We start from the raw sequence: 24450 nt of genomic DNA, 5'->3' as shown, positions 1-24450 counted from the left end.
TTACTTTGAAAGCAAAACAACTATAATAAACAGAGCAAGCTGAAATAAACAAAGTTGCCAAGGGAGACTGAAACAAATCCAGCCTGTACAATCAGCCCCCAAATCTATCCATCAACATAAAAATGTAACACAAAAGAAATTCTTAATCTATATGGCAACAAATCCTCCAATCACTTCAGATCCTCCACAGCTTTCCCTTTCTTTTCTAAACACCTCAGATCCACTTATCATGCTGCACAGTCCTCCAACAATCTTCTAAATGTACTCCACCAGTCCATTTTTCCATTCTTCAGTTGTTGGGGGCTGTGGTTATCTCCATCCAGAACCAGCCATAATTCTAACACTGACATATTCCCTGAAAGGCTCTCCAACACTAAAACTCATGAAAGACCACCTTGATTCTCTTAAAAGAATCTCTTTCAATAATTTCCTATTCATAGAAACCTGGCACTTAAGAGAAAAACGTAACTTTAGATTTCTCCTCAGAAAGCATTTTTTTAATGATTTAGATAACAATCCAATTGTTATTATTTTAAAAATCATTTTTATCCACCTTGGTTTCGGAGCACTGATTTAACATACACACTTTCTACTTGGGAGATGGGAATTGGGAGATAAGAATTTATTCTCTTCAGCAAGGATGGCCAATTTGTACCCTTCAAATGTTTTGACCTACAACTCTCATCAGCCCTAGCTAGCATAGCCAATGGAAAGGGCTGATATGAGTTGTGGGACATAACCTTTAGAGGGCTACAAGTTTATTTTATTTGTATCCTGCCTCTTTTCCTTTCAAGGCAACTTAAATAATTCTCCTCAGCTTCTCTGTCTTATCCTTACAACAAACATCTTGTGAAGTAGCTTGGGCCGAGAGTCTGTGACTGGCCCAAAGTCACCCATTTAGCTCCATGGCTGAGTGGAGACTGAGTCCCAGCCCGGCACTCTTAATCACTACACCCACTGACTCTCATTCCTGCTCTACCACTTTTAACAAAAACGGGATTGGAGGTTCTTGGTGGGTTTTGTGCCACTACACAGACAGATCCATGGACTTATAATTTTTATAATATTAGCTGCCTTTTCAGTTTCAGATGTTTCCAGTACTAATGCAAATAATTCTTAGCTCTTATTTTAATATGAATATTTCACTTAACAAAATCTAAGCCTGAGATTGCATTAAGAAAAGAGACATAATGAAATAATGGGTAGGACATTTCTTATAACAATACACAGGTGAACAAAGACTAGATCTTTGAATTAAATGTTCTTTTTCCAGAATGCCTTTTTAAGGCAGGATGATGTAAATTCTGTCTCAAAAAGCAGCTTAATCAGATGTTCATAGTTCTCAAATGTAGGAGCAATCTAACTCTATTAACAGCAGCCAGATATGTCACTTCCTTTAAGAGAAGGTTGTCTGCCAACTTTATCATTCTTTGGTACAAGGTGTGGGTCCTCATTTCACCATCCATCTCAAAAACGGATGTACCTCTGGGTCAGTAACAGTATGCTTAACAATAAATGTTTCCATGCTATCCAATTTAGCAAGCCAGTAACAAACAAGAAGTGGTTTCTCTCAAGAATGTCTTATTGCAAGCTCAAACATCAAGAAGGCTGCCTTGTAATACCATGAAGACAGTATCACTGCTATCAAAATGCTGTTAAATGTAAACTGCTCTTTGTGAGGATTGTATGCTATTCATTTAGTTAATGTATAATTAATATATTTTTCAACTAGAATCCCAGAAGAGAGTGACAGGTTCAGAAGTTAGATACTTAATTACTTTACATGGTGTCAGATATGTGGAAATTGTGATTGCAACAGGCAGTTTTTTCTTCCATCTTATTCAAATAGACATCAAGGTTCAAAGTATAGTAATAAGTAATGTGTAGCTACAGCTGGTACCAGTCAACATTATTTGAATCTGGAATATCATTTTTTCTTCCTTCCTCTCAATTCTGATCTGATCTGTTAAAATTGATTAAACCAATGAGATACTAAAAATGTGTGAACGAATGTATATCTTGTTCAGGTTTGACACAACACCACACACATTTGCAGGAAAAGATCAAAAATTAATCTAATCCAGCATTTACTTTTCAACAATGGCTAGTTCAAAAAATCCAACCTCCACATGAATTTGGCTGACCACTTTATGCATCTTCTGCTTTGGAAATGTGGTGGGTAGGAAGTTTTTACATATACTTTTTAGATTATTAGTATTAGCTTCTCTCTAGCCTTTTAACTTTGTTGTTTTTAAATTGTTTTGACATTCTTCATTTTAATAAGTGTGTGTAAAGTTAAATCTAAATATGTGTTAGAACAGTAAGGCATAACTGCTGAGAATGAAATAAAATGAAATGAAGGCAACAGCCCTCCCATGTTGCTTGTTCACTGAGAACTAATCTTAAGGTGCTCTGACCATGGAGATATTCTTGAATTGCTGCTCACAGAAAATAACAAGAAAAATGAAAAAGCAAAAAAGGAAGCTGTTTCACAGGCTATTCTAACATTTGCATAAAAGAAGCATCAATTGTTGAATTTGAAAATGTGTAGCAAATTCTCTGTAGGTGATTCTCTCTCAAACCAAAAGACTAGGTGGGGAGGGAATATAAGTAATCCTCCTTGAACATGCAGCTGCTTCCAAATTATGTGCTGAATCAAAGTATAAAGCTTGGATACACAAAAAGACAAACTGAGATGACACAACCATGATAAACCAGCAATGTCAATACAGTATCTAGAGCTAAATGCATGATGCACTGAGAATGCAGTGGTGACATGCCAGGCACAGTAGCCAAGGTGAGCACTGTGCTAGCAGACTAGCATGATACACAAAGAGTAGATGGTTTAAATGAAATGCCAAATGTGTACAATAACGCACAAGTAAGTTCTGCTTGTTCACTTGGTATGACATTTAAATTTGTCTAAACCAAACCTTTGTCTTAGGTGTAAAAGGGTTTTGATACAAGCCTTGTCATAAAAGTCTCATAACAGACAAATATCAAATCTCAACAATGAAGAGGATAATATAACATTGAGCTGTAGTCAAGAGTTGATGGCAGAACAGCATATACCCATCCTTAATCTTCAGGCAAGTATGACTAAGAGTATTTATAGAAGTACTTTCCACATATTTTGTAAGTGAATACTGTTAAAAGCTCTAAAACTACATCTGAGTGAGTGGAATGTGGGTTATGGCAGAACCCAGATAAAAGTATACAATTATTCTTATGCACTAGTAATGTGAATTCACACAAATTTACAAGATGAACAAATTTCTCGTAAAGAAGCCAGTGCACACGATGAAAAGAAACATCCATCATGCCAGATAGTACTGACAAAGGATAGATCCCAGTGGTCAGTGAACACAGCATGAACAGAACATCTTCAGAACCAAATCAGTGTTGTGCACTTTGAAAGTTTGCATTTTCTTAAAATACTGCAGGTGGTCTGGAGTCTCCCCATTTTTGTTTCATTTCTGACAAGAGCAATAAACCATTATTCTGATTAATACTACATCTGCTTGCTTAACTAAGTACAATGTAGAAGTAATTACTTTCCTTCTTGGACAAAAACCCAAAAGGAAGCTCATTTTAGTAGGAAAGGCACATTTACATTCAACAAGACATTGCAAAAAATTGTATAAAATAGGTTCAAACTCCCATTCATCTTTAGCCAAAAGATCCACTTATTATTCCAGCTTTGGAATCAATATACTTTCATTCTGCCTTCTTATCAACTAATAGGTTTCATTTAGCAACTGTGAATGCAATCTTGACCTCTACAAGGTTGTAATGGCTTCCAGTTTCCCATGTTTCCTTGTAATTATTATGAAATGCATGTCCAAAAATAGTTTACCAATAATGCCAAGTTACAATGCAGCATAATGAGAAACTATAAATATGAATAAGCATTTGTAGCCTTTCAACATTCTGTGCTACTTTTGATTATTCCATCATTCATTCTGGGAACAGTTTCCAAATTATACATAATTAATCAGACTGAAAAATGTCAAGTAAACAAATGTATTACAAAAACAAACCATTCATTAAATACTAAACAGTGGTCCTCCTTCAATAGAGAAAAATGCCCTCATCAGGACTAATGTGCTTTTGAACAGAAATTGTTTGCAAGGTAATCACTAAACTAAGAATAGTTGTTGAAACTGCTTTCAGTCTCTCCTCCCTCTTTTCTAAAGTAACATTAAAGATCACAATTTCAAAGATGTCATTAACAGAAATAGCCTCATTCAGATGATTTAGCTCCTTCCCTATACAATACGTACCACTGAACAGGAAATCTGAAATTCATTCCATTTGTTCATTAGTAAGCAAATAAAGCTGTGTATGTAGTAAGACAAGAGGCCACTGTATTTAATGTCACTTGGCATTGTCCTACAGACAAATCACTTTCTCTCCAACATGAAATACAGCCTTCTTCTTGAGACAGTTGAGGTAGCTTTTAGTCTCTTTGCATACATTAATGCTTTCTAACAATTATATGTCTGTTTACTTTTTTATCTGAAGAATAGAAATGCTTTCAAGAGTAGGTTTGGAAGAAAACTAGATCCTTTAATGACCAAAAGAGGTTTGGATGATTACCAAGCACCTACCTTCATCAGTATGTAACTTCCAACATTCTGCCAAGAGATGAAGAGCCCACATTTAGAAAGGTAAAACACGCACACACACGTGGCGCACGCACACACACACACATTATATATATATATATATATATATATGGACAACTACATTCACCGGGTTCATAGTGAAAGTTTATTGTTCCATTTTCTAGTACAATAAACTAAAAGTTTGTACAGTATAAAATAACAGCCACAAAGCAACAATGCAATGGTAATGCCAATATTCTGTGACAGTACAGCAGAGGAAATGTCCTTGGCCTTATTTTTCCATTCTACTGCACACATAAAAGCTAAGACTATTGATTTTAAAACAAAAAACTTCTTTCACATTTAGATGCAGGAGGACTCCATATAACTTGAGGATGCTGGATATCACCAGTTAGAATTTCAAGGAACGTAATAAAATAAACTTTTTAAAAGAAAAACATCCCACAATTCTCAGGAAGGGGAGTGACATATTCCATGCCAACCTGTGTTCAGTTCTCACCAAAGCAAATGACCTGCAAAGAAAATAAAATGGTTACAGAGAACTAGACAGTATCTGGCTCTGGAAGAAATAACCACAGTGCTGACAAATAGTCTGGCTTCCTTGAGAAGTTTCTCATTACTAAATATTTGAACTGTGGCATCCCATTTTCTCTTATCATTATACATAATATAGGAGATTATTCAGCAAATAGAAATGCACAACAGGCAAGTCTATCTAAGCCCTAATGTCCAAATTATCACTGAATGCTCCTTAGCTCATTTTCAAAAACACTAAAAGAATGTCCAGCTCTTACCTTAAAGGTAGAAACGTTCCATTTGACAATTGCATCAGATGTATTTGGTGCGATTAAGGGCTCTCTCAGCAAAATGACCACTTTCATCTGTGATTTTTTCCCAATCTGTTTGTCCCACAACAAAACCAATTGCCCTCTTTCTGTCTGCATCCTTTTTTTCTTCAAGGTCTGCCCACCTCACCTACAAAGAACACAATGTTGGAATGATACTCAGTTTAGGAAAAGGAAGTGAACCTATTATTGCCACAATGGTTTTGCATTAGCAAAGATTTCAGACAATTTAGAAGAGGGATAGCAACTCCATCAGTTGAGCATCCTAATGTACTGAATGAGAGGTAGGCAAACCTTAAGCCCGATCCAATTTGAGTTCCGCAGCCTCAGAAGTCACTGCACAATTCTTTTGGCACAATTCATATGAAGACTTTGCTTAGAAATCTAAGATGTTATGAGACCATTCTTCTGTCCTGCTTGCCTTTTCAACACTAGTTACTGTAGACTGTAAAAACTGGTTGTTTACTGCAACACAGGAGTTCCCCTTGTACTAAGATGTGAGAGTTCCATACGCATTAGAGTTCTGAACATGATTTTCTCACATCGTATCTCAGGGAAGCTGTTCAAAGTCCTTTCTCATATGTAACCAGGAAGCTCCAAAAGCAGAAGTGCATCATTTCAGGACGTCTTCGTTGCTTCTTTATTGAACACTTGAGGTTCTTGTGGGTCAACCACTAATTGTTTTATTACTTCCTATTTAAATTACTGAAACCCTCTCCAGGTTCCCCAAGGCTATTTATGATAAACAATTTTGGATGTGTGGTACTATCATATGCTAAGTGAGGGCACTGTCCATCAAACCTAGCATTGTCAAGTCTTATGGGCAAATAAGTCTCAAAGAAAGGGTTCTGCACAATGGTCTTGTCCAAGCACAAGCACAATGTTTAGTCTGGTTCTCTGAAGTAAGTCTGTTTTCTACCTTCCTTATTTTTTACCTGCTAAAACCATGTAAGAACAGATGATAATGAAACTATGAATTGAATCATTGAAACTGCAAAGGATAAAAAAGATGGGCAATTCCAGCTCTGCTTCTTTTTCTTATTTTTACACGTCTTTTCAACTATCAAAGCTCACCAGAAGGAACTCTAATAGAATTAATACAGAACTGAATCCCATCCATTCCCATGTCAGTAATTTTTTGCATACTTATGTAAAAGGATACAAAACTGTTGACAAAAGAGATGTTGTCCCATTTGTTGAGGGAACCAGGCCAATACTCTTGGCCAGTACCAGTGGTGTTTGAGTCAACTGGGCAGGATGGGTATATGTAATTAGATGTTCAATATCAATGAACCACATCTGGACATCATCTATTGGCACTGAATTTCTTTCAATGGGATGTAGGGCGATGTAATTGCCAGCTCAGAGTAGCAAGGCAGGGAGTGTTGCCTGGCAAATGGGGATGTTTCCCCTCTACTTCCACACCACACAGCAGATGAAGGAACAATAACTGTATATGTAAATACTTGCGTGTGTGAGAGAAGAGTGTGTATGTCAAAGAGAGAGAGAGGGAGAGAAATGTAGGGAGTTTCACACAGTAACTTTTGATATAAAAATGAAACTTCATGATAATCTGGCACAACACTAAAAGGAAGCCAATTATCTTTTCAGGAACCTCTAAGTAACTTCCATGAACAGCCTTAATTTCCACCCTCTATCCATACTAAAAAATCCACCAAATATCAGCATCTTTTCCGTTTCCTCAATTGTTTACTGGTTCCCCCCACCCCAAACAGTCTGTCCTGTCTTCAGTGTTACAAGTATACTATCTGGCTTAGCACTCTTCTTCCAGTCCTCAGTACCACACATATGACTAGACATGTGGATCTTCAGAATTCTGTCAGTAAGAGAAATGGAACCTAATGAAACAATAAAATGAAAGCAAAGGACACAACCACGTGCCCATATGTAGATGAACTGAATCAAAATATACAGTTCTAGGTTTGTGGTTGTGCGAGTCCCTCTGAGACAATAAACCCAAAGTGGCATTTATTACCCTCTTCTTTCCAGGTTCGGAAGCACGGGTATCATAATCATCTGGAAGTTGAAGATAATCCTCCATTCTGCTGGCAATTGCCTCCCAATCACGTTTTCTCTTAGCACCAGTTCGCAATCCATCCAATTTGTCTGAGAACAAACATATAGCCTTACGGTTAAAAAAAAAAAGAAAACTCTGTGTAATGCCCAAAACAAGCAAGCATGGGAATACTCTCAAAAGGGCAAACTGGTATCTATAGTAGTGGATTCTGCATGCTCTTGAGCATCTTCATGACTGGAATAAATTCAGAGAAATGGGAACACCCATTTCTACTCTTTTGAAACATCAAGTTGTGGATCTGCAATATAGTATGATATATAAGCAGAAGGGAGAAAAACATCAGAGTTCATACACTATAATGATACTTGAACATGTTCTGGAAATTGTGATTCCATTTACCAGGAGTTTAATTATTAAAAACCATATATCATTCCTTATGTTTAGGTAAATGCATATCAGGAGTCCACCACATGCTTGGACTTTATTTTAAAAACACAAGATAGTTTTGAATTGCTTCAATGAGAAATCTATGGTACAGAGTATTTGCTACCCACAAACAGTTCTCCATTTCTACATTTGCTAATACTAGTATGACTCTCTTGGTGTAAACTTAAGAATTATGGTTGTAGTAAATTTTTTGTATGGTAACTTTTTCTTGGAATGCTATCGTTCAAATCCTGTATCATTAGGAAATAGCTTCTATTGGCAACATACAAGCAGGTGTGAATGGATGATATTAGTGTTATAGCTCACAAAGGCTTTGGATATGCATAATTTGTATTTTTTGCAGGTTCACAATGTTATGTAGTAGACTGACACCAATGTTTAAATGTGTAATAGCATATTTTAAAGTTTTCCAAATGCCTACCTGAGATTGCTATTAAAAATTAGCAAATCCCTGTTTCTAGGATAAAGCATTACAAATCATCGTTTTCTTAACAGAGCAAATGAAAAAGTGGCAGCTATATATATATAATTTTACAAGATACAGCAGAACAAAATACTTTTGACTATAAAATGTTAATTCAAATAATCTGTACTCGCTTCACTATCTTTGTTGAAACTATCTCAAGCCTAGAAGACAGTACATATCCAATAAATGGACTATTTCATTGATCCATAATTGTATTATGATTATTTGGGGCAATTTAATTCTAGTTAAACTCTAACTGTATTTTCAAAAACTTCAGTTTAATATGCCAGTTATATTCACATTAAAATGATGGTTTCAGTTCTGTAGAAGGATGCCATCTACCAATAGCAATATATGAAAAACATCATTCACATTTTGCAATAGTAAAAGTGTTTTGAAATCTACTGACCATTAATCACAAAACCATTTTCAATTGAGAGTTCTGACCATGAATAAGCTCACTGAGGGAGAAGTACACAAACATGTATGTATATATTTGTGAGATGAAAGATGGCCACCCTGAAAGTCTCATAAACAAGAGCCATGATCCAAACAGTCCTGTGTACAAGTAGAAAATATTTCACTTGATTTGTATTGTGTGTATGTGTTGTTTGGCTGATTCTCCTTCCCATCTGTAGACCTCCAGTTCTGGAGAAGCTTTTCAAAAGTAGCTGTATTGGAGAGGCCAAAAAGCCCTTCTGCATATCCAGTTCTCTGGATACTGGTCCCAGCATCAAATTGTTCTGAATCAAGCATCATCAGGTATATCTGATCGACATGGAAAAGTTAACTCTTTCATTCAAGTGGCAAGGTAATGGTGTATGTAATGCTTCCATAGAAAAGACAGTGATAAGTAGTGAAAGCAATGTCCTTTTCATTCAGTATACTATTTCTTATGTCTCAAGTCTTCAGATTTTCATTTCTTTGTTACTGTATGTGACATTAATATCTTGTGATTCTATGAAATGTAATGAATACTCACCCAAAAAATTACAAAAGAACTGAAAAGGAGTTTAAGTGGTAAGACACATCAAACAGTAATAACCTTTTCACACAAGCATATTTTCTATAAGATGAGAGTAGAGACACATCTAATATAATTGGTTTCTGTTTCTATGAAGACTGCCTTGGAAAGGAGATCAAGTTGAAATTATTTCCTGAAAGGACTTACAACCAAAATGGAATTGTCAAATGGACTCACAAGCACTTAACAGCAGTTATATTTCAGCTGAAACATTATTTTCAAGGAAGTATGCAAGGAGAAGGCAAGGTACACACTATTCAAGAGGCCATACTGCCAATACAGCATGTCATAGTATGATATAGGCAATCTTTGCAGAAAAATGTTTAATGTCTGAGATAAACCTATGAATGTCTGAGATAAACCTATGAATCAAAAAAATCAACAAATAATGGCATTTTAGCATTATTTAAAAGAGAGTGCTCAAAGAGCAAGCATCTGGATAGCCGGCTGAAAGTACATTATCCTTTAGCGCTCTTTTGGAAAGTATGTAGTACTGTTATATTGCCTAAGCGATTCTATTTTGCCCTTTTAGATAACTTTACCAGGAAGGGGAGGACTATATTACTGATGGTCCTCCTGGACCCCTCAGTGATTTTTAATAGCAGTGACCTTGGTGAAATTATGCATTGGCCATCTCAGATGAATATTTGGAGCCACCGTGTTTCTGTGCTTATGTTCTGATTGGTTCCAGAAAGTAGTACTGAGTGACTGCTATTCCGCCCCATGGCATTTCTGCCGCAAGGTTCCACAATGCTCCATCTTGTGCCCCACACTCTTTAGATTCTACACAAAACTTCTGAGAGAAGTCATCTGGAGAACTGGAGTCAACTGTGATGATTATGCTGATGTCACACAACTGTTTCTTTCCAGCTACTGTACATGCTTTGAACAGGTATCTGAAGTTGGCAATGGACTGGATGTGGGCCAATAAACAGAATATAAGAGCATTCAAGAAGCCCTGCTGAATCAAATCTTTTATATTGTTATTTATTTTATATTGTTAGTTTTATATTGTTATTTTTGTATTATATTATGTTGTGAGCCGCCCCGAGGCTTCGGCGAATGGGGCGGCATAGAAATGTTTTAATAAATAAAAAAAAAAAATCAAAGCTTCATATAGTCTGGCATGTTGTTTCTTACAGTGATCAACCAGAGCCCTCTGGGAAGCCCACAAGCAGAGCATGAATACAATATCCCTCCTTCAATGCTATACCCCAGCAAATGGTATTCAGTAGCACATTGCTAGAAAAGAATGAATTATGGTGGCTGGTGATACAGTTCACTAGGAAAGGATCAAGTCTCTTCTGGATGTAGCTGCATTTCCTCTAAAGGATCAGGCCCACAGCCTGGCAAAGTTGTTATGTATGGCATTATAGATGGATGCTCAGGGACCCTCCCTTGCTCACAGGATCCTTAACCAAATTCAGCTGGTACACCAGCAGTGGCCATTGTTTGAAAAATTAGACCCAGGCGCAGTTACCCTTGCTCTGAAAGATTACTGCTGAGTGCTGCATGTGAGACCGCCTTTGAAGTCTGTTCAGAAACTGGAGTTACTTCAGAATACAACAACATGGGTGTTAATTTGTAAATGCCTTGGTTGGCCTCAGAATGGCAGTATACAAATACAATGAACAAACAAGCAAACAGATACTGACAGTACATAACACACTGAAACCAGCATGTAAAGAGCTTCACTGTTTACTAATTTCATCTGGGCACATTTCAAGATGTTGTCTTTGGCCTAGAAAACCATCAAGTACTGGCTTGGGATCAGAATGGCTACAAGACAGCTTATACCTATGGAAACCTGCTCAGCAATTAACACCTTTAGAAGCTCTGCCCAGAGTATCCCCAACCTCAAAACTGAGGGGGGTTACAATAAAGGATATGTCGTTCTTGCTCACCACACCTTTTGTTTGTGGAACATTCTTCTGCAATCTGCTTTGTTGGTGTTTAGATGCTGGTTGAAGACACTGCTCTTTGCATGAACTGTTGTTTTCACTACTGTTTTAATATTGCTTTTAAAACTGCATAAAACTTTTTATTCTCTGTCTGATAGTGTTGATGTTAAATTGATTATATTCATTGTATATGTTAACTATATTGCATGCTATGTCAAATCTTAATTGATGGGCACATCACAAATATTTTAAATTAATACGTTCAGAATCTTCCCTTATTTTTAAAATATTACTACTGAAAATAATTCAGTATCAATTCACATACCATGTTCTTACAAAACTATTGGTTTACTTACAACAATCCCATGAAAACAAACCATATTGCTACAGTTCAGTGTGTGAAGTTAGCTATCACATCACTCACCTACACCCAAATCAGATGCTGTGCATTTGGTTACTGATATAGGATAACTGCTTTCTAGCATTTGTTCCAGTAAAGCAGCTGTGAACTGGGTGGCACAGGAATCATCATCATCTCTAGACTCTAGAGTTAGTCCCTACAGAATATTGTACAGGCCAACTTCAACACTTCCTAATTCATACAAGTTAGAGCATATTCTATCCAGGTTCAGGTCATGTTGCATTCTTCTATGTGTACACCCCCATGATTACCATTAGCAACCTTTTCTACCAATTTTCAGTCTAATTTATGCTAGATACAAAGGATACAAAGACCTGTTCCCAGAAAGATAATGGAAATTTCTATGGGATAAAACTGTGACTGATCTTTCAAAGATTGCCAGATTATGTATTTGGATATAAAACTGCTGTGTGAAAGAAGAACTTGGTATAATATGTCAGATATGTATCCCTATATGTGGTAACAATGTGTGAAGTTTTATATTAAAGTCAATTTTTAATTTCATCAAGCTACTATTTTACCCCATGCAAATATGTCCAAATGAGGACCTTGGCTTAAAACACAATAAGCTCTAAATTCTATGCCTGCACACATCTTCACTGGTAGTTCTTTTTTCAAATACCTAACTCTTCAGAAAAGTTGTTTTGCTGGGCACACCATACATATTAATAAGTTCTTATATTCTTTTAAATATTTAAATTTCAAAGAATATTATATTTTTATATTTCAATGGCTTATTAACAGAACATTGCTGCTAAAAAGGTGCCAGAACTTTTTCCTGTTAATAATTCCAGAATGGAAAAGACTATATTCCATTTGCACTCTAAGTTCAATTATCCAGATCCAAACTCTGAAAGAACGCTACATACCTTTTGTCATTTAGCTGGTTACACACATTCAATCAATTAGCCTGCTAAATAAATACAATGATGCTGAATGAATTCATTGCAATGCTGAATTTGATTTGAATACCTTAAATCTCTGGAAGTCAAAAGTACATGGGAGGAATGGAGCACTCCTAAGTATCTTGGGCTACAAAACTTTCAGGAATGATGTTGAAATGTGTGCATGAATGTTTTGTGATATAGAAATGGAAGAGTAATGGGAATTTCTTGATGTCCATACATTTACCATTGTTCAGCATTATATTTCTTATTGATATTTTGCAGCATAATGTTCTTAGCAAGATTTCTGTGTGCAAACCTTTCCCTGTTTCTGTATGTCTTATTCTTGTGAATCCTAAGTAAAAGGTTCTGTTCTACAAGACTTTTTAAAGAATAATACTATCACACTGATTTGATTGGTTATAGTTAGCTTAAAACCAGGAAGTATACACTTAGTCTGGTCAATCACGTAATTGTTCTCTAATAATGGCCTCTAAGAAAATAATATACTATCAAGGCAGATTCTAGAAAATAGGCATAAGATGAAACACAGTGAAATTTGGCCTTCTCTGATGTCTCTGTACAATTAATGAATGAAGTGACACTCAATGATGTCACAATAGCACCTTCCCATTAACAGTGCACTGAAATGCTGGTAGTCACTTGCTACCTACAACCATGTGAAAACAAAGCACAATGCTGAACAATGTATGGAAACTATTTAGGATTTAAAGTGTATGGACTGTAAACAAAATGGTACAAAGAGTATGCACTTGATCCTTTTGTCCTTGGCACCTATGTGCGAAACAATAAGGGACTGCAAATATTTTCCTTTACTCACAACTTATTCAGTTGAATACTAATATAAAAAATATTGTATTACAGAAGTTGTGCAAAACCCACAAAGATTTAGTTATTTGTGTCTTTGCAACCAGAAAAGGCAAAATGTATATATTATACCACTTAGGGGATACTTGTATTTCAGAAATATAAAATTCAATACATATCATTCTCCTTTAGGGAAGTGATCAGAAAACAATAGATGTGCAAATACATTCACCAGACATAAATAAATAAATAAATAAATGAAATACCCACCTAGTTTTGCTTCAGAAGTATCCATCTCCCATTTGCTTTTCGGAATGTAACCCTAGATCATATACAGAGAGAAGCTCGAAGGATTAGAGAAAGATATAGAAGACATATTACACATTTAAACTTACAACAGCATTTTATACTGCAAACCCAGGATAAACCCAGTTTGAAATGTGAACTGAAAGAACATGTGAGAAATACAAAACATTGCAAATTTTCATTTTCACCTTGCACCTTGTGCAAGGATATAACTTTTAGTAAACACAGGACTCTTGAATCAGCATATACCAACGATGGTACAAATATGAATCTCATAACTGTCAATGTGGCATGAACTTTGCAGCTCAGAAAACAAACTGCTAGTACATTGTCAAGATTCAAAGAGACCCATGCTCATGCCCTAAAGATTTCCACATTCATATCAGATTTTCTCTTCCAACTCCAGGTGCTCCACCTGAGTGCCCCAACTTTTTGGAAGGGAGCATGTAGTGTAGTAGGAAGCCATTTATCCATTGTTGTGTTCTGCCCAAGGGAATTTCTACAAATACAGGTTCAAATAATTACTCTGAAGTAGTTGTCTTCTTTAATAGTATGACTTTTTTGAAACTGATGTTCAGATTTCATTATATATTTGTGTGAGTGAATTAAGAAAGAATATGCACAAAGGATGTGTATCAGTGACATAAAAGGTGAGTGTGACTCTGGTTTTTAAACCTTTACCAATCTAGCCCAATTTAGACAATAGCAGGCATTTCATGATGGGGAAAATAAAATGTTCAAGCTATCAAGTGATAGCTACAAGTGCAATGATAGACAAAGATCATGTGCAAACATAGCTGGGCTTGGCTCTGATTCAGTAGAGCACAGAGAAAGCAGCCAGATGTCCATGAGTAATCTGCTTTTAAAAAAAGATGAAATCCCACCAATCAGCTATCTGACAGCAAGTGAGTCCAGTTCTTTTTCCTGAATAGCTGATGACATGATTTCAGCTTCACAAAAAAGCCGATGTGCCCTGGCTGTTGGATTGAAAAGCAGTACAGTGAGAGTAGCAATTGTTTATGCATATCACCACCCTTCCAGTTATGGACAGACATGTTTTAGATTGGGCCAAATGTTTTTAATCATGAAAGTACAACCAATAATAACAATAACAACACTTAATGCATTTAATTGTAACTCAATCATTTTATTATAACTCAATCATTGTCTTATATAATTTATGCAAACAGAAATACAACCTCAAATGAATTTAAACAACACTTACTGAAATCTGGATAAGATGGAAGCCATTGTCAAACTAAATTCAGTGGTCTGAGAACTACTGCCAACCCATATTCCATTTAAAATGCTCAGCAAGAGGTAGGTGAAACACAGGGAGGGCTGTAAACCTGTTCTCACTTGGTGTTTGCACGTATGTTTGTTTTTCTTGTTCTTCCACTCCCAGATAATTTGCTTAAGCTTTGCTTAAGCTCACTGGAGGCACAAGCTTCTGATGCAAGTTGAACAGTGAGAGCACAAAGGTTCTCAGATGGGGGGAAGCAGACAGTCCTTCAATGACTGAAGGACTGAAGAGGTAAAATCTGGCAGAGTGCTCAGAGCATCTCAGAACATTAAGCTCAGTGCCCAAGGATGTGGAAAAACATCTGTTGAGGGAAGTGGAGGGTAAATTTCCACCCTGATGTGTACAAGATGTTCCACGAACTTGGCTGTAGGTTGAGTTATTGTACTCTGTGAGTTTTGGTGCTGAGTGAGGCCAGCTACACATTCCAGAGGTGAGACACTAGGAACCTCTATAATTATAGTGTATAACATCATCATTACAGTGATGAGAGACAACACTATAAGGGAAGGTGACTGAGACACATCTTTGTTTTTTCTCCTTGCAGTTTGCTTCCCAGCCTCAGTTAACAATGCCAGCTTGCCATTGGTCTTCTTGTGCCTTAGGTGCTGCTGATGAACATCAGGTTGGTTAACAGAAAAATGAACTTATTGTGGAAGAACGTTCCAATATCGTTTATATCACTAAAATCTGGTTGGTGCAGTCAACATTTCCTGGTGTCCATCACAGTTCTCAGAGGAGCACCAAGCTTGTTCAAGAGGCAAGGCAAAAGGCAGCTCTCATCTATACAGACTCCAGTCCAGCAGTTACCCAGTTTTTAATACCATATCTATTCTTGAGATCTCAACAGGATTAAACTGAGCTGACATAGATGGTTTCAAGTCTGGTGTTAAAGACTCCAAGATGGTTGGTGTCAGGAGACTTTACTATTTATGCTGAAACAGCCTTGAAAAGGACAACTCAGGATTTCATGGCTTCCATACCAATCACAATCTTTTGTCAGGTAATACTTGGCCCAACAGAAATGGCAGGATATACCTTAGGTTTGGTTCTCTGTACTGGACTAGAGGACAATGATTTGTGGGCTGGAGAGCCAGAAACAACTGTGTTGGCATGAATAGATCAATCTCCATTCAGTTTTAATGTTTGAGTTCCATAAGGAGGGTGGATTTAATTTGATGGTCTGCCCAAAAAGGGCTTAAATCCAAAGGGCTTGCTGATGTTTCTTGGGGATTTTCCTGCAGGTATAGCTGGTGAACTTGTCAAAGGCCTGGTTTCCAATTGGAATGAGGAAATGATTCAGGTTCTTGACACAATCACTCCCTCCACCCTTTTTTTTAACTCAGAGTCATATCAGCCTTGTGAACTGTGGTGAGCAGAAGACTATGACATGACAGGGCCTGCAACCAGAGCATGACTAGTGAAATACTGAATGTGTGGCTGAATACAGTTACTCTGTGGCAGTGATGGTGATAAAGGGACTGTATGTTGCTCCAATATTGTGTCTTCTTCGTGTTTCCCAGCACAGCTTTTCTGGGTGGTGAAGGACATTTTTAGAGTAGGTATTGGGAAAAACAATAGGAGCACTCAAAAGCTTGCTGTGGTTATTTTGCTGAATATTTTGCAAATAAAGTCAAAATGGCTGATTAAGATGCAGTCAGTGCAGAATATGATCGAAGTGCAAGCTAGATATGTTATCACGAGTAACTTCTGGTTTACTGGAGTACTGAGATCCACCACTTACTCATTCTAGCTTATGCAATCAGTCAGAGCTGGGCCAGGCACAGGGATCTCAGAGGTGATTAATGCCCCTCTGAATGAAGGAGTGGTTCCCATTGGCGTCCAGAAAGCAGCAGTGAGGCCACTACTGGGAAAAATTACTAGCTTTGATCAATTCGTTTCAGAGAATTACTATGTAGTGTCAATCTAGCATTTTTGGGCAATGTCCTTGAGCATGTAGTATCTTCTCAACTCTGGGTACTGTTGGATGATGCTATTTATATACTTTCCAATCCAGTGTCTGGCTCAGTTTTGAAGCAGAAACAGTCTTAGGTTGCCTTAACAGATGACTTAAATGGGATAATGGAAGAAGAGTGACCCTGGCCTTTTAAAGCATTTTTGGTATACTTCTGGATCATTTTTCTGGGTTGTGCACAGGAAGCATAGTATTATACTTGTTCTACTCCTTCCTGAACAAACAAAAACTGATGCATGGGTACTTCTGCTCTATGCCATAACCACTGGTCTGCAGAGTTCCATGAAGTTCTACCTTGTCCACAATGTTTTTCAACATCTACATGAAACTACTGGGGGAAGTAATTTGGAGGTTCCGACTGAGGCGCTGTCATTATGTGGATGACACTCCACTATAGCTCTTGTTTCCAAGGTTGCTGAATTCCAGAAGTGGTATATGGAAGTGGCATAGAATAAATGAAGGAAAACAAGTTGAAACTCAATACAGATAAGACAGAAGTACTGTGAGTAGGGAAACTGACTAATCTGGATAGATTACAACTGGTTCCAGATGGAGCTGCACTGTTTCTGAAGTTTGAGTTTGCTTCTGGATTCAGTACTAACTAGGGAAGCTCAGGTGGCAGTAGTGGCCAAGAGTATTACTTAGCAGCTTAGGGTGGTAAGCCAATTACAAGCCAATCTGGAAAGGAAGATTTTTGCCTCATATATTTTGCTTTGGTAATATCCAGGCAAACTGTATTTCTCAGCATGATTTCAAGTGATGATTTTAGCCTTTATAGCCTTCAATAGGTTGGGCTCAAGTTACTTGAAGGGCTGACTTCTCCTGTATCAAATGTTCTGCATGCTGAGGTCATCAACAGAGGCTACCAAGGACAGTTAGGATGGTGAGTTCAAGAAAAGGGGCCCTCTCAGTGGTGGCTCTACACTTTGAAATCAATTTCCATTGGAGATTTGTCAAGTTCCATCTTTGCAGGTCTTCAGGAAAGCTTTGAAGATCCACTTGCTTATGCTGGACTTCCAGTTGTACATTTGGGTTGTCTGTTTTATTGGTAATTTTTGTTTTGACTGAATCCATTTTGAATGGCTATTTCGTAAGCTGAATCAAGAGGTTTCCATACTTCAAGACAGCCTAAAAGTAATTTTTAATAAAACAAGTGCAATATAAGAAACTACTGTCACATCCCCCAGGTTGTTCACTGAAGAGTTCTGTTCAGCCTTTTTCTATTAGATTTTGCTCCAGGAGTAACATATAACTGTGAGTTGTTTGTTGTTCCATGTATCTGTACATGAACTACTTTTCAATATAATAGTCAGCTCTTTTATCTCCTGCACATCTACTACTTTTTGTATATACGTATTACTTTAGTCCATTTCTCACATACTCATACAGTTCTGAAAAAGAAACCCATACTTGCTTCAAATATATTCATTTTCTAAAGTTCATATCAGTTTTTCTGAGTACATTTCATTTTACTACTTCTTAAATTTCCTTTTAAAAGAATGAATGCTTAATTTACCAATCATACTCACATTCACTTCTCAAGTACAAGATATGTGATCATAAGGTTCAACATGTGAATGAACTGAACACTGCATTCGAACTAATAGAAAAGGCTAATGTTCTCTCTGGCCAGGATCGTACATTACAAAAAACCATGGTGACTTTTTACTGTTGTCGGTCCGTAATGTCATCTTGTCTCAGTGGTGGCATTTCTGCATGGCACTTTTAGCTTCCTGAAACCACAGAGACAAGGATCTATTCTAAGGTTTCCACACTATGTGGTTTCGCAGGTTATCTGGACCTGGGATCTCCCGTGTCAGTATAGAAACACCATAGCGTACTATGGAAAAAGTAACCATGGTAGCCACTCAGCCATTGACTGTCTACCACCCTCAGCTCCCTGGCAACACATGCATCTGCACCTGCTGTCTTCTTACTGGCCAAGCAATGTGCCTGTCTCTACTTTTGGAAACAGGGAGAAAGCAAGTAAATGCATGGAGGGAGAAGAGGGGGAATGGCAAAAGTGTTTGTTATGATTTAACAGAGGTTCCTTTGGGGCTAGAGTGACTAGGAAACTTTCCAGAGATACACATCCATTCAGGATAGGGAAGAGGGAGAGACTGCCTCAAAATCTCAGCAGACCAATGCGAACAATGCTGCTGCCACAGAAAGACAGAGTGTTAGAGGGTATATTTTGGTTGCAGGGGCTACCAGGATGCATGGCAAGAGTGGGAGGACAGAGGAGTGAGTGAAGAAACCATGTTGCCATGGGAAACATGCAGTCTTTGGATCAGTAAATTCAGGCAAAAATCCATGTGCTGTGGAACCCCTGCAGAGTAGTTTGCTGTGATGTGTCAATCCAGCCTGTGTGTGTGTGTTTGTGTGTGCGCGTGTTTAGTTAAATACGTCTTATAATTTTGTTCTCCAAATGTCATTTCATTGAATGGTGAAGGCCACCAAAATGAAATCATTTAAAAGGGGATTAGACAAATTCATAGAGGATAAGGCTATCAGTGGAGATGCCTATATATTACCCTCCAGGTTAATAGGCAATGTGCCTATAACAGTTGCTGAAGATCCACAGCAAGTAAGGGCTATGACCTCACATCTTGCTTGTGGGCTTCCAACAAGCACCTCATTTGCAACTGTGTGTCATAGCATAGTGGTCTAGATAGGTTCCTGGTGCGATCCCTCATGACTCCTCTTATGATATATCCTTAAATCTGGGGAAGAAACTTACAAGTACACCTTAACAAAGAAGACAAGTTATACATGGTGAAGAACCTCTCTGATCAGCAGTTCATAAAGAAATCAACAGTAGATTAACTCTGCCACCAACTCAGAAGGAAGGGTTCACAGGAATGGCTTGACACTGCTTTCAGGAATGAATTTCATTGGGGGATATAATGTCGGCACACTGGAAAGAAATTTTCAATTTCTAAAACTGTACAATAATACTTAATGCCACTCTTTAGGCATGAAAGTAGGGCAGGGAGAGTTGACAGAATTCAAGAATATCACTGGGAAGCCTTTTTAAGTCAGAAGGTGGAAACCGATTGATCTTCTACGTACTGAACAGAAAAGAACCTTGCAGAAACTTCAGTTTCTTTCTAGTTCCAGAGGTAGGACAGCAGCCAACAAACGGCTGCACAGCAATAGTAGCCACAGTCCTGGAATAGATCATCTCATTGCATTATTTGTAGCATCCTTCTCCAAAGTAATCTTTGGTGGCTTCGGTATCTACTTCAGTGCGATATCTTACAAACGTCGTTGGCAAAGGTCAAGTTACTGCCATACATACTCCATCTTCAGTTTATTTTTGTAGTTATGTCCAAACCTCAGCTATTATGGAGCAAAGGGACCATTTTATAAAGCAAAATTCATATTTTCAGAGAGATGGAAAAGTATAGCATAAATGATGCTCTAGAACAAAATCTCCAGAAGTGGCTCCAGTAAAAGACAAGGGATTTCAAAACCATAATGTACAGAGATAGTTGCAAGGAAATGCCTCTCATAATAAGCTCTTTATGTTCCATAATAGTTTAAGCAAAACCTACCCAACTTAGGAAACAGTTTCCAAAAGGACTCGTAAATCACAGATGATGAACAAGGTTCAGTGGTCTGATGATCCTTCTTTCTCAAGTATAAGTGATTAAGTTAGCAAGCTTTAGTGTCTGTCTGTCCACCCGTCCATCCATCTATCCATCCATCCATCCATCCATCCATCACTCTGACGATTCTTCAGAAGTCACAAAACTCCAGGCAAATCTCCCCTCTGTCCTTTGCCAGGTCAGTGGACAAATTCCAGAAGGCACCACTAGGTGCCCTGATGTCACATATTTGTGAGTTGTTCTCAATATATCTAGTTCTTAGTTCATCAGTTATTTCTTGCTAATATTCTCAGAGCATTAGTGGGCAACTCTATAGAATATGCTGCTCTCGTCACAGAAACAACATTCCCATAGAACCTAAAAAAGTTATGTGTTCCCTTATCCAATGCCATTGGATCTGCACATTTAGAAAGAGGGCCCTTGAGCTTTTGATGTCCTTGCATTTGCTGAGAAAGCTAACAAATGCTGTAATGTATGTAAAGTCAAAGACATTTCTTCTCCTTTGCTATGAAGATTTGGAGAATATTATCCCAAACTTCACCAGGCCTATATGTATTTTCAGAGTTCCAAGTTCCCACTCAGTGGGAAGTTAGTCCAACAGACTATTTTGGTTCCAAAGCTTGGTAAAAGGGATAAACAGCACTGAAAGCTAGCATATCAACGTATAATGAAGTAAGTACCACTCACAAAAACAGCTGATTCAACAGTGCTGATATTTTTCAGTGTCTACACATAAATGTTAAAAATGCTCCTTCACCTCATAACAGTTACAGCCATTTGGAATTATTTCTGGGAACTTGTTCAGAAAGTAGAAATCAAAAAAGTATTTTCTGGGCCCAATTTATTTTGAGAATGGAAGATTAGACCCTCAGATTGGTGGGACTTCCTTCATGGCTTGTTATGTCCAAGATATAAAAAGTGGTATCAAGAACTGCCTGATTGTATTGGCTTCACCTGATTGGGAGGAGGATGACAAATCTGCTTCATAGCTCAGTGGCTTGCTCCAGAACATGACAAAGTTGTATTTTTTCAGGGATATGAAGAATTGTAAGTGCCCATATGCAGTAGGAATGGTTGCCATAACCCAGCCCTCACTGGCAGAGGGCATACATCAGACTGATATCTGATTTCTTCCTTGTTTTACTATTTCCACTGTACAAAAGAAGAGCCTATCAAACAAGTATGTCAGTATGTTGATCAAACAGATTTGGGTCCTTTGGCTTTCTTGGGAAGTAAGAAATGTTTTAGCCATATGTTTGTCCAGATTATCACAGTGGTTATGAGGGTTCTTGCAGGAAACTGTGGCCAACTCTGCCTAAGTAAGCTTATTCAAGCCTTTCCGCTGTGACCAATCCCAAGTGTGGATTTTTCTTACTGTTCCCAAGCATTTCATTCCCATCTTTGAGAGCTATCATCTTAAGACGACAGAGTTCAAATGGACACCCAATAGCAACAGCAGCATTTCCACAGTGTGTTAGGGTAGAATTCACAGCTTTTTGACTAGATTGTTGGGAACCTAGCCCTGCTGTGCCTGTGGCATCTGCCCTCCTTAAGAATCTGAAAAAAGAGCCATGTATTTGCACTAGAATATATGAGATATCTTTGGGAATGTTCTTTCCATTTGGATTCCAGTTGATCTCTAACTGGGGATCACTAGTCCCAATTTTCTTATATGCGTGTGAAGTATCACGCTTCTTACCGCAAGTTTAACAACAACAGCTTATTTTGCCTAAAATGGATACCATTCTCAAAAGTAGTCTTCATACAGCTTGAGGTTAGAGAGAGAGTAAAGCAGCATGTCTGTGAACCTGCATTGTTATTGCCCATCAAGATGCAAGCAGAGTATGAGGTGGTACAGAGCAGTATAGTTATCCAAGAGTGGGTGGGTGTGTCGGCACATCCAAGCCGATCCACCTGATAGCAGCCATTCAAGAAGAAAGGTAGTAACTACCATATCTGTGATAATACTGAAGTTGGATTTTGCTCTGTGCTGGATCTCCAAGAAGTCTTGGTTCCCATCAGAATGCAAGGCTGAAACTAGGGCAATCTTCTCTTGTAGAAGTGTTGTATCTGTGAGCTCTGTTTAATGAGTTGGAGAACAAGCTGATTGAGAATGAAGGGTTCCACCCAGCTTCTGTGATGCAAACCTGTGCACACATTCCTGGAAGTAGGACCAATGAATGTAGTGGAGCTTCCTTCTCAATATGTGCACAGGGTTGTGCTGTAAGAGATGTGTCTAATTTTTAGAAGATTAGTCAAAGACATTTGTTATGAAAAGTGTAGAATAAATAAGCAATGCAATTCAACAGTTTTTTTCTTCACCCCACCTGAAAACATTTCAAACTGATATCCCTCAAGGTACAGCTACAGCTTTTAGAATTCCAGAACATGCCAACAATATCCAGATTATAACTTCTATTAATAGAAGATACAAACCAGGGATTCAATTAAATTCAACTAAAACAGCTGTAGTACCAAAAGCTTCTCAAAAATTGCTTAAAATTCATAAACAATAATTTACATATTTATCCAGTGTTCTTATACTATTAGAAAAGATAGCAATGGAACAGGAAACTGGTGGGGGAAAATCAGTTGGATTTTACTATAGGCTGAAACCCTGTTATACACTGTAATAAAAGAGATTTCTGGTTGGGGTTTGATAATGAGTTTCCTACCAATTCACTTTCTTCTTCCTCTGCATCTTTTTTATTTTCTTCTTTCTGGTCTTCAATATTTGCATCAAAATCCTCCATCTCCACCTAAAGTAATGCATAATTATTAGGTTATACAAAACTATCTGAAATTATGCATCTACTACTCACGAAACATACGGCAGCATACTTTTGTATGAATCCAAACAACAAAAAATAAAAACAGTTTTGGGGATTCACTCAAGATTTTAATATATAATGCACGTAACACCTATCTTTTCTAAGGATTGCATCTTTAGTATGCATGCATGCATGCAAAGCTCCTTAGTATTCAAAATGAGCGCCAAACACTAGAATAGAATGAAGCCTTTACTTACAAGTTACAATCCAATCCAGTATTGCTGCTGCTGAAGCTACTTTTGCCAGCAGAAATGGAAGGGGAAGGATTCACCCTCCCCCCAGTAGCCCCTTGTGTTCCCTAAGTAGCCCTGGAGGGTTGTGAGACCCTACCAAACAGATTTTTGGGGCACGGAGGGCTGCAGGAAAGAGGAAGAAAGTTCTCTAACACAAATGGGCTTCCACTTGTGCTGTGCTGGTTTCTACCTGCAGTTATCTCTCTCAGAAACCCAAGGTATTTATTCATCTCTTACACATTCTACAATGCTTCCTTCAACATTACCTTTCTTACACCATTCTCTTGTGGGATTCTTGTGACAGAGTCATCTAGACTTCTAATATTTTAGAGTGTAATATCACTAAATATTGACTTGTTCAATCTGCAGGTAAACATGCACCAATAGCTGATATCTACTTTAGTAATCACATTCCACATTCCACATATAAATAATATTAATATTATTTATATGCTTTAGCAAGCTTCTTGGAAACCTCACCTCCTCAATAGCGGCATCTTGTAGCAAAGAGCGAATATCTAATCGTATCATATGTCGGGGTGCCGTCTCCCAGTGATCAGCCATCTGCAAACAGGAGATGAAGAAACTTTTATTAAGGCAAAAATATTTTCTTTGATCAGGACTGTAGCCATTCTCTGAGTACAGCAAGATTTGCGGGGAGGGGGGAGAGAATGAGAGAATGAGAGAGAGAGAGAGAGAGAGAGAGAGAGAG

General features: G+C 37.7%; 1 protein-coding gene across 4 annotated transcripts in view; it reads right to left on the bottom strand.

The window, feature by feature from the left end:
• Positions 1-4754: 4754 nt before the first annotated feature.
• Positions 4755-24450, bottom strand: part of YLPM1 (YLP motif containing 1) — a 68872-nt gene continuing 49176 nt past the window's right edge. For 3 of the 4 annotated variants that reach the window (XM_044435983.1, XM_044435984.1, XM_044435985.1), the window contains 6 exons: positions 24219-24302; positions 23350-23433; positions 13753-13804; positions 7470-7600; positions 5423-5603; positions 4755-5140 (listed from right to left, as the gene is read on the bottom strand). In XM_044435983.1, coding sequence (XP_044291918.1) covers positions 5457-5603; positions 7470-7600; positions 13753-13804; positions 23350-23433; positions 24219-24302 — 498 coding nt within the window. In that variant the 3' untranslated portion in view covers positions 4755-5140; positions 5423-5456. The remainder of the gene's footprint in view (positions 5141-5422; positions 5604-7469; positions 7601-13752; positions 13805-23349; positions 23434-24218; positions 24303-24450) is intronic. The other variant, XR_006415298.1, reaches the window with a different exon arrangement.

This window comes from Varanus komodoensis, unplaced genomic scaffold (assembly GCF_004798865.1).
Source record: "Varanus komodoensis strain SLA01 unplaced genomic scaffold, ASM479886v1 scaffold3, whole genome shotgun sequence".
Classification (NCBI taxonomy): Eukaryota; Metazoa; Chordata; class Lepidosauria; order Squamata; family Varanidae; genus Varanus; species Varanus komodoensis.
The sequence above is the reverse complement of the archived record's forward strand: the minus strand, read 5'-3'. Positions and strand labels throughout refer to the sequence as shown.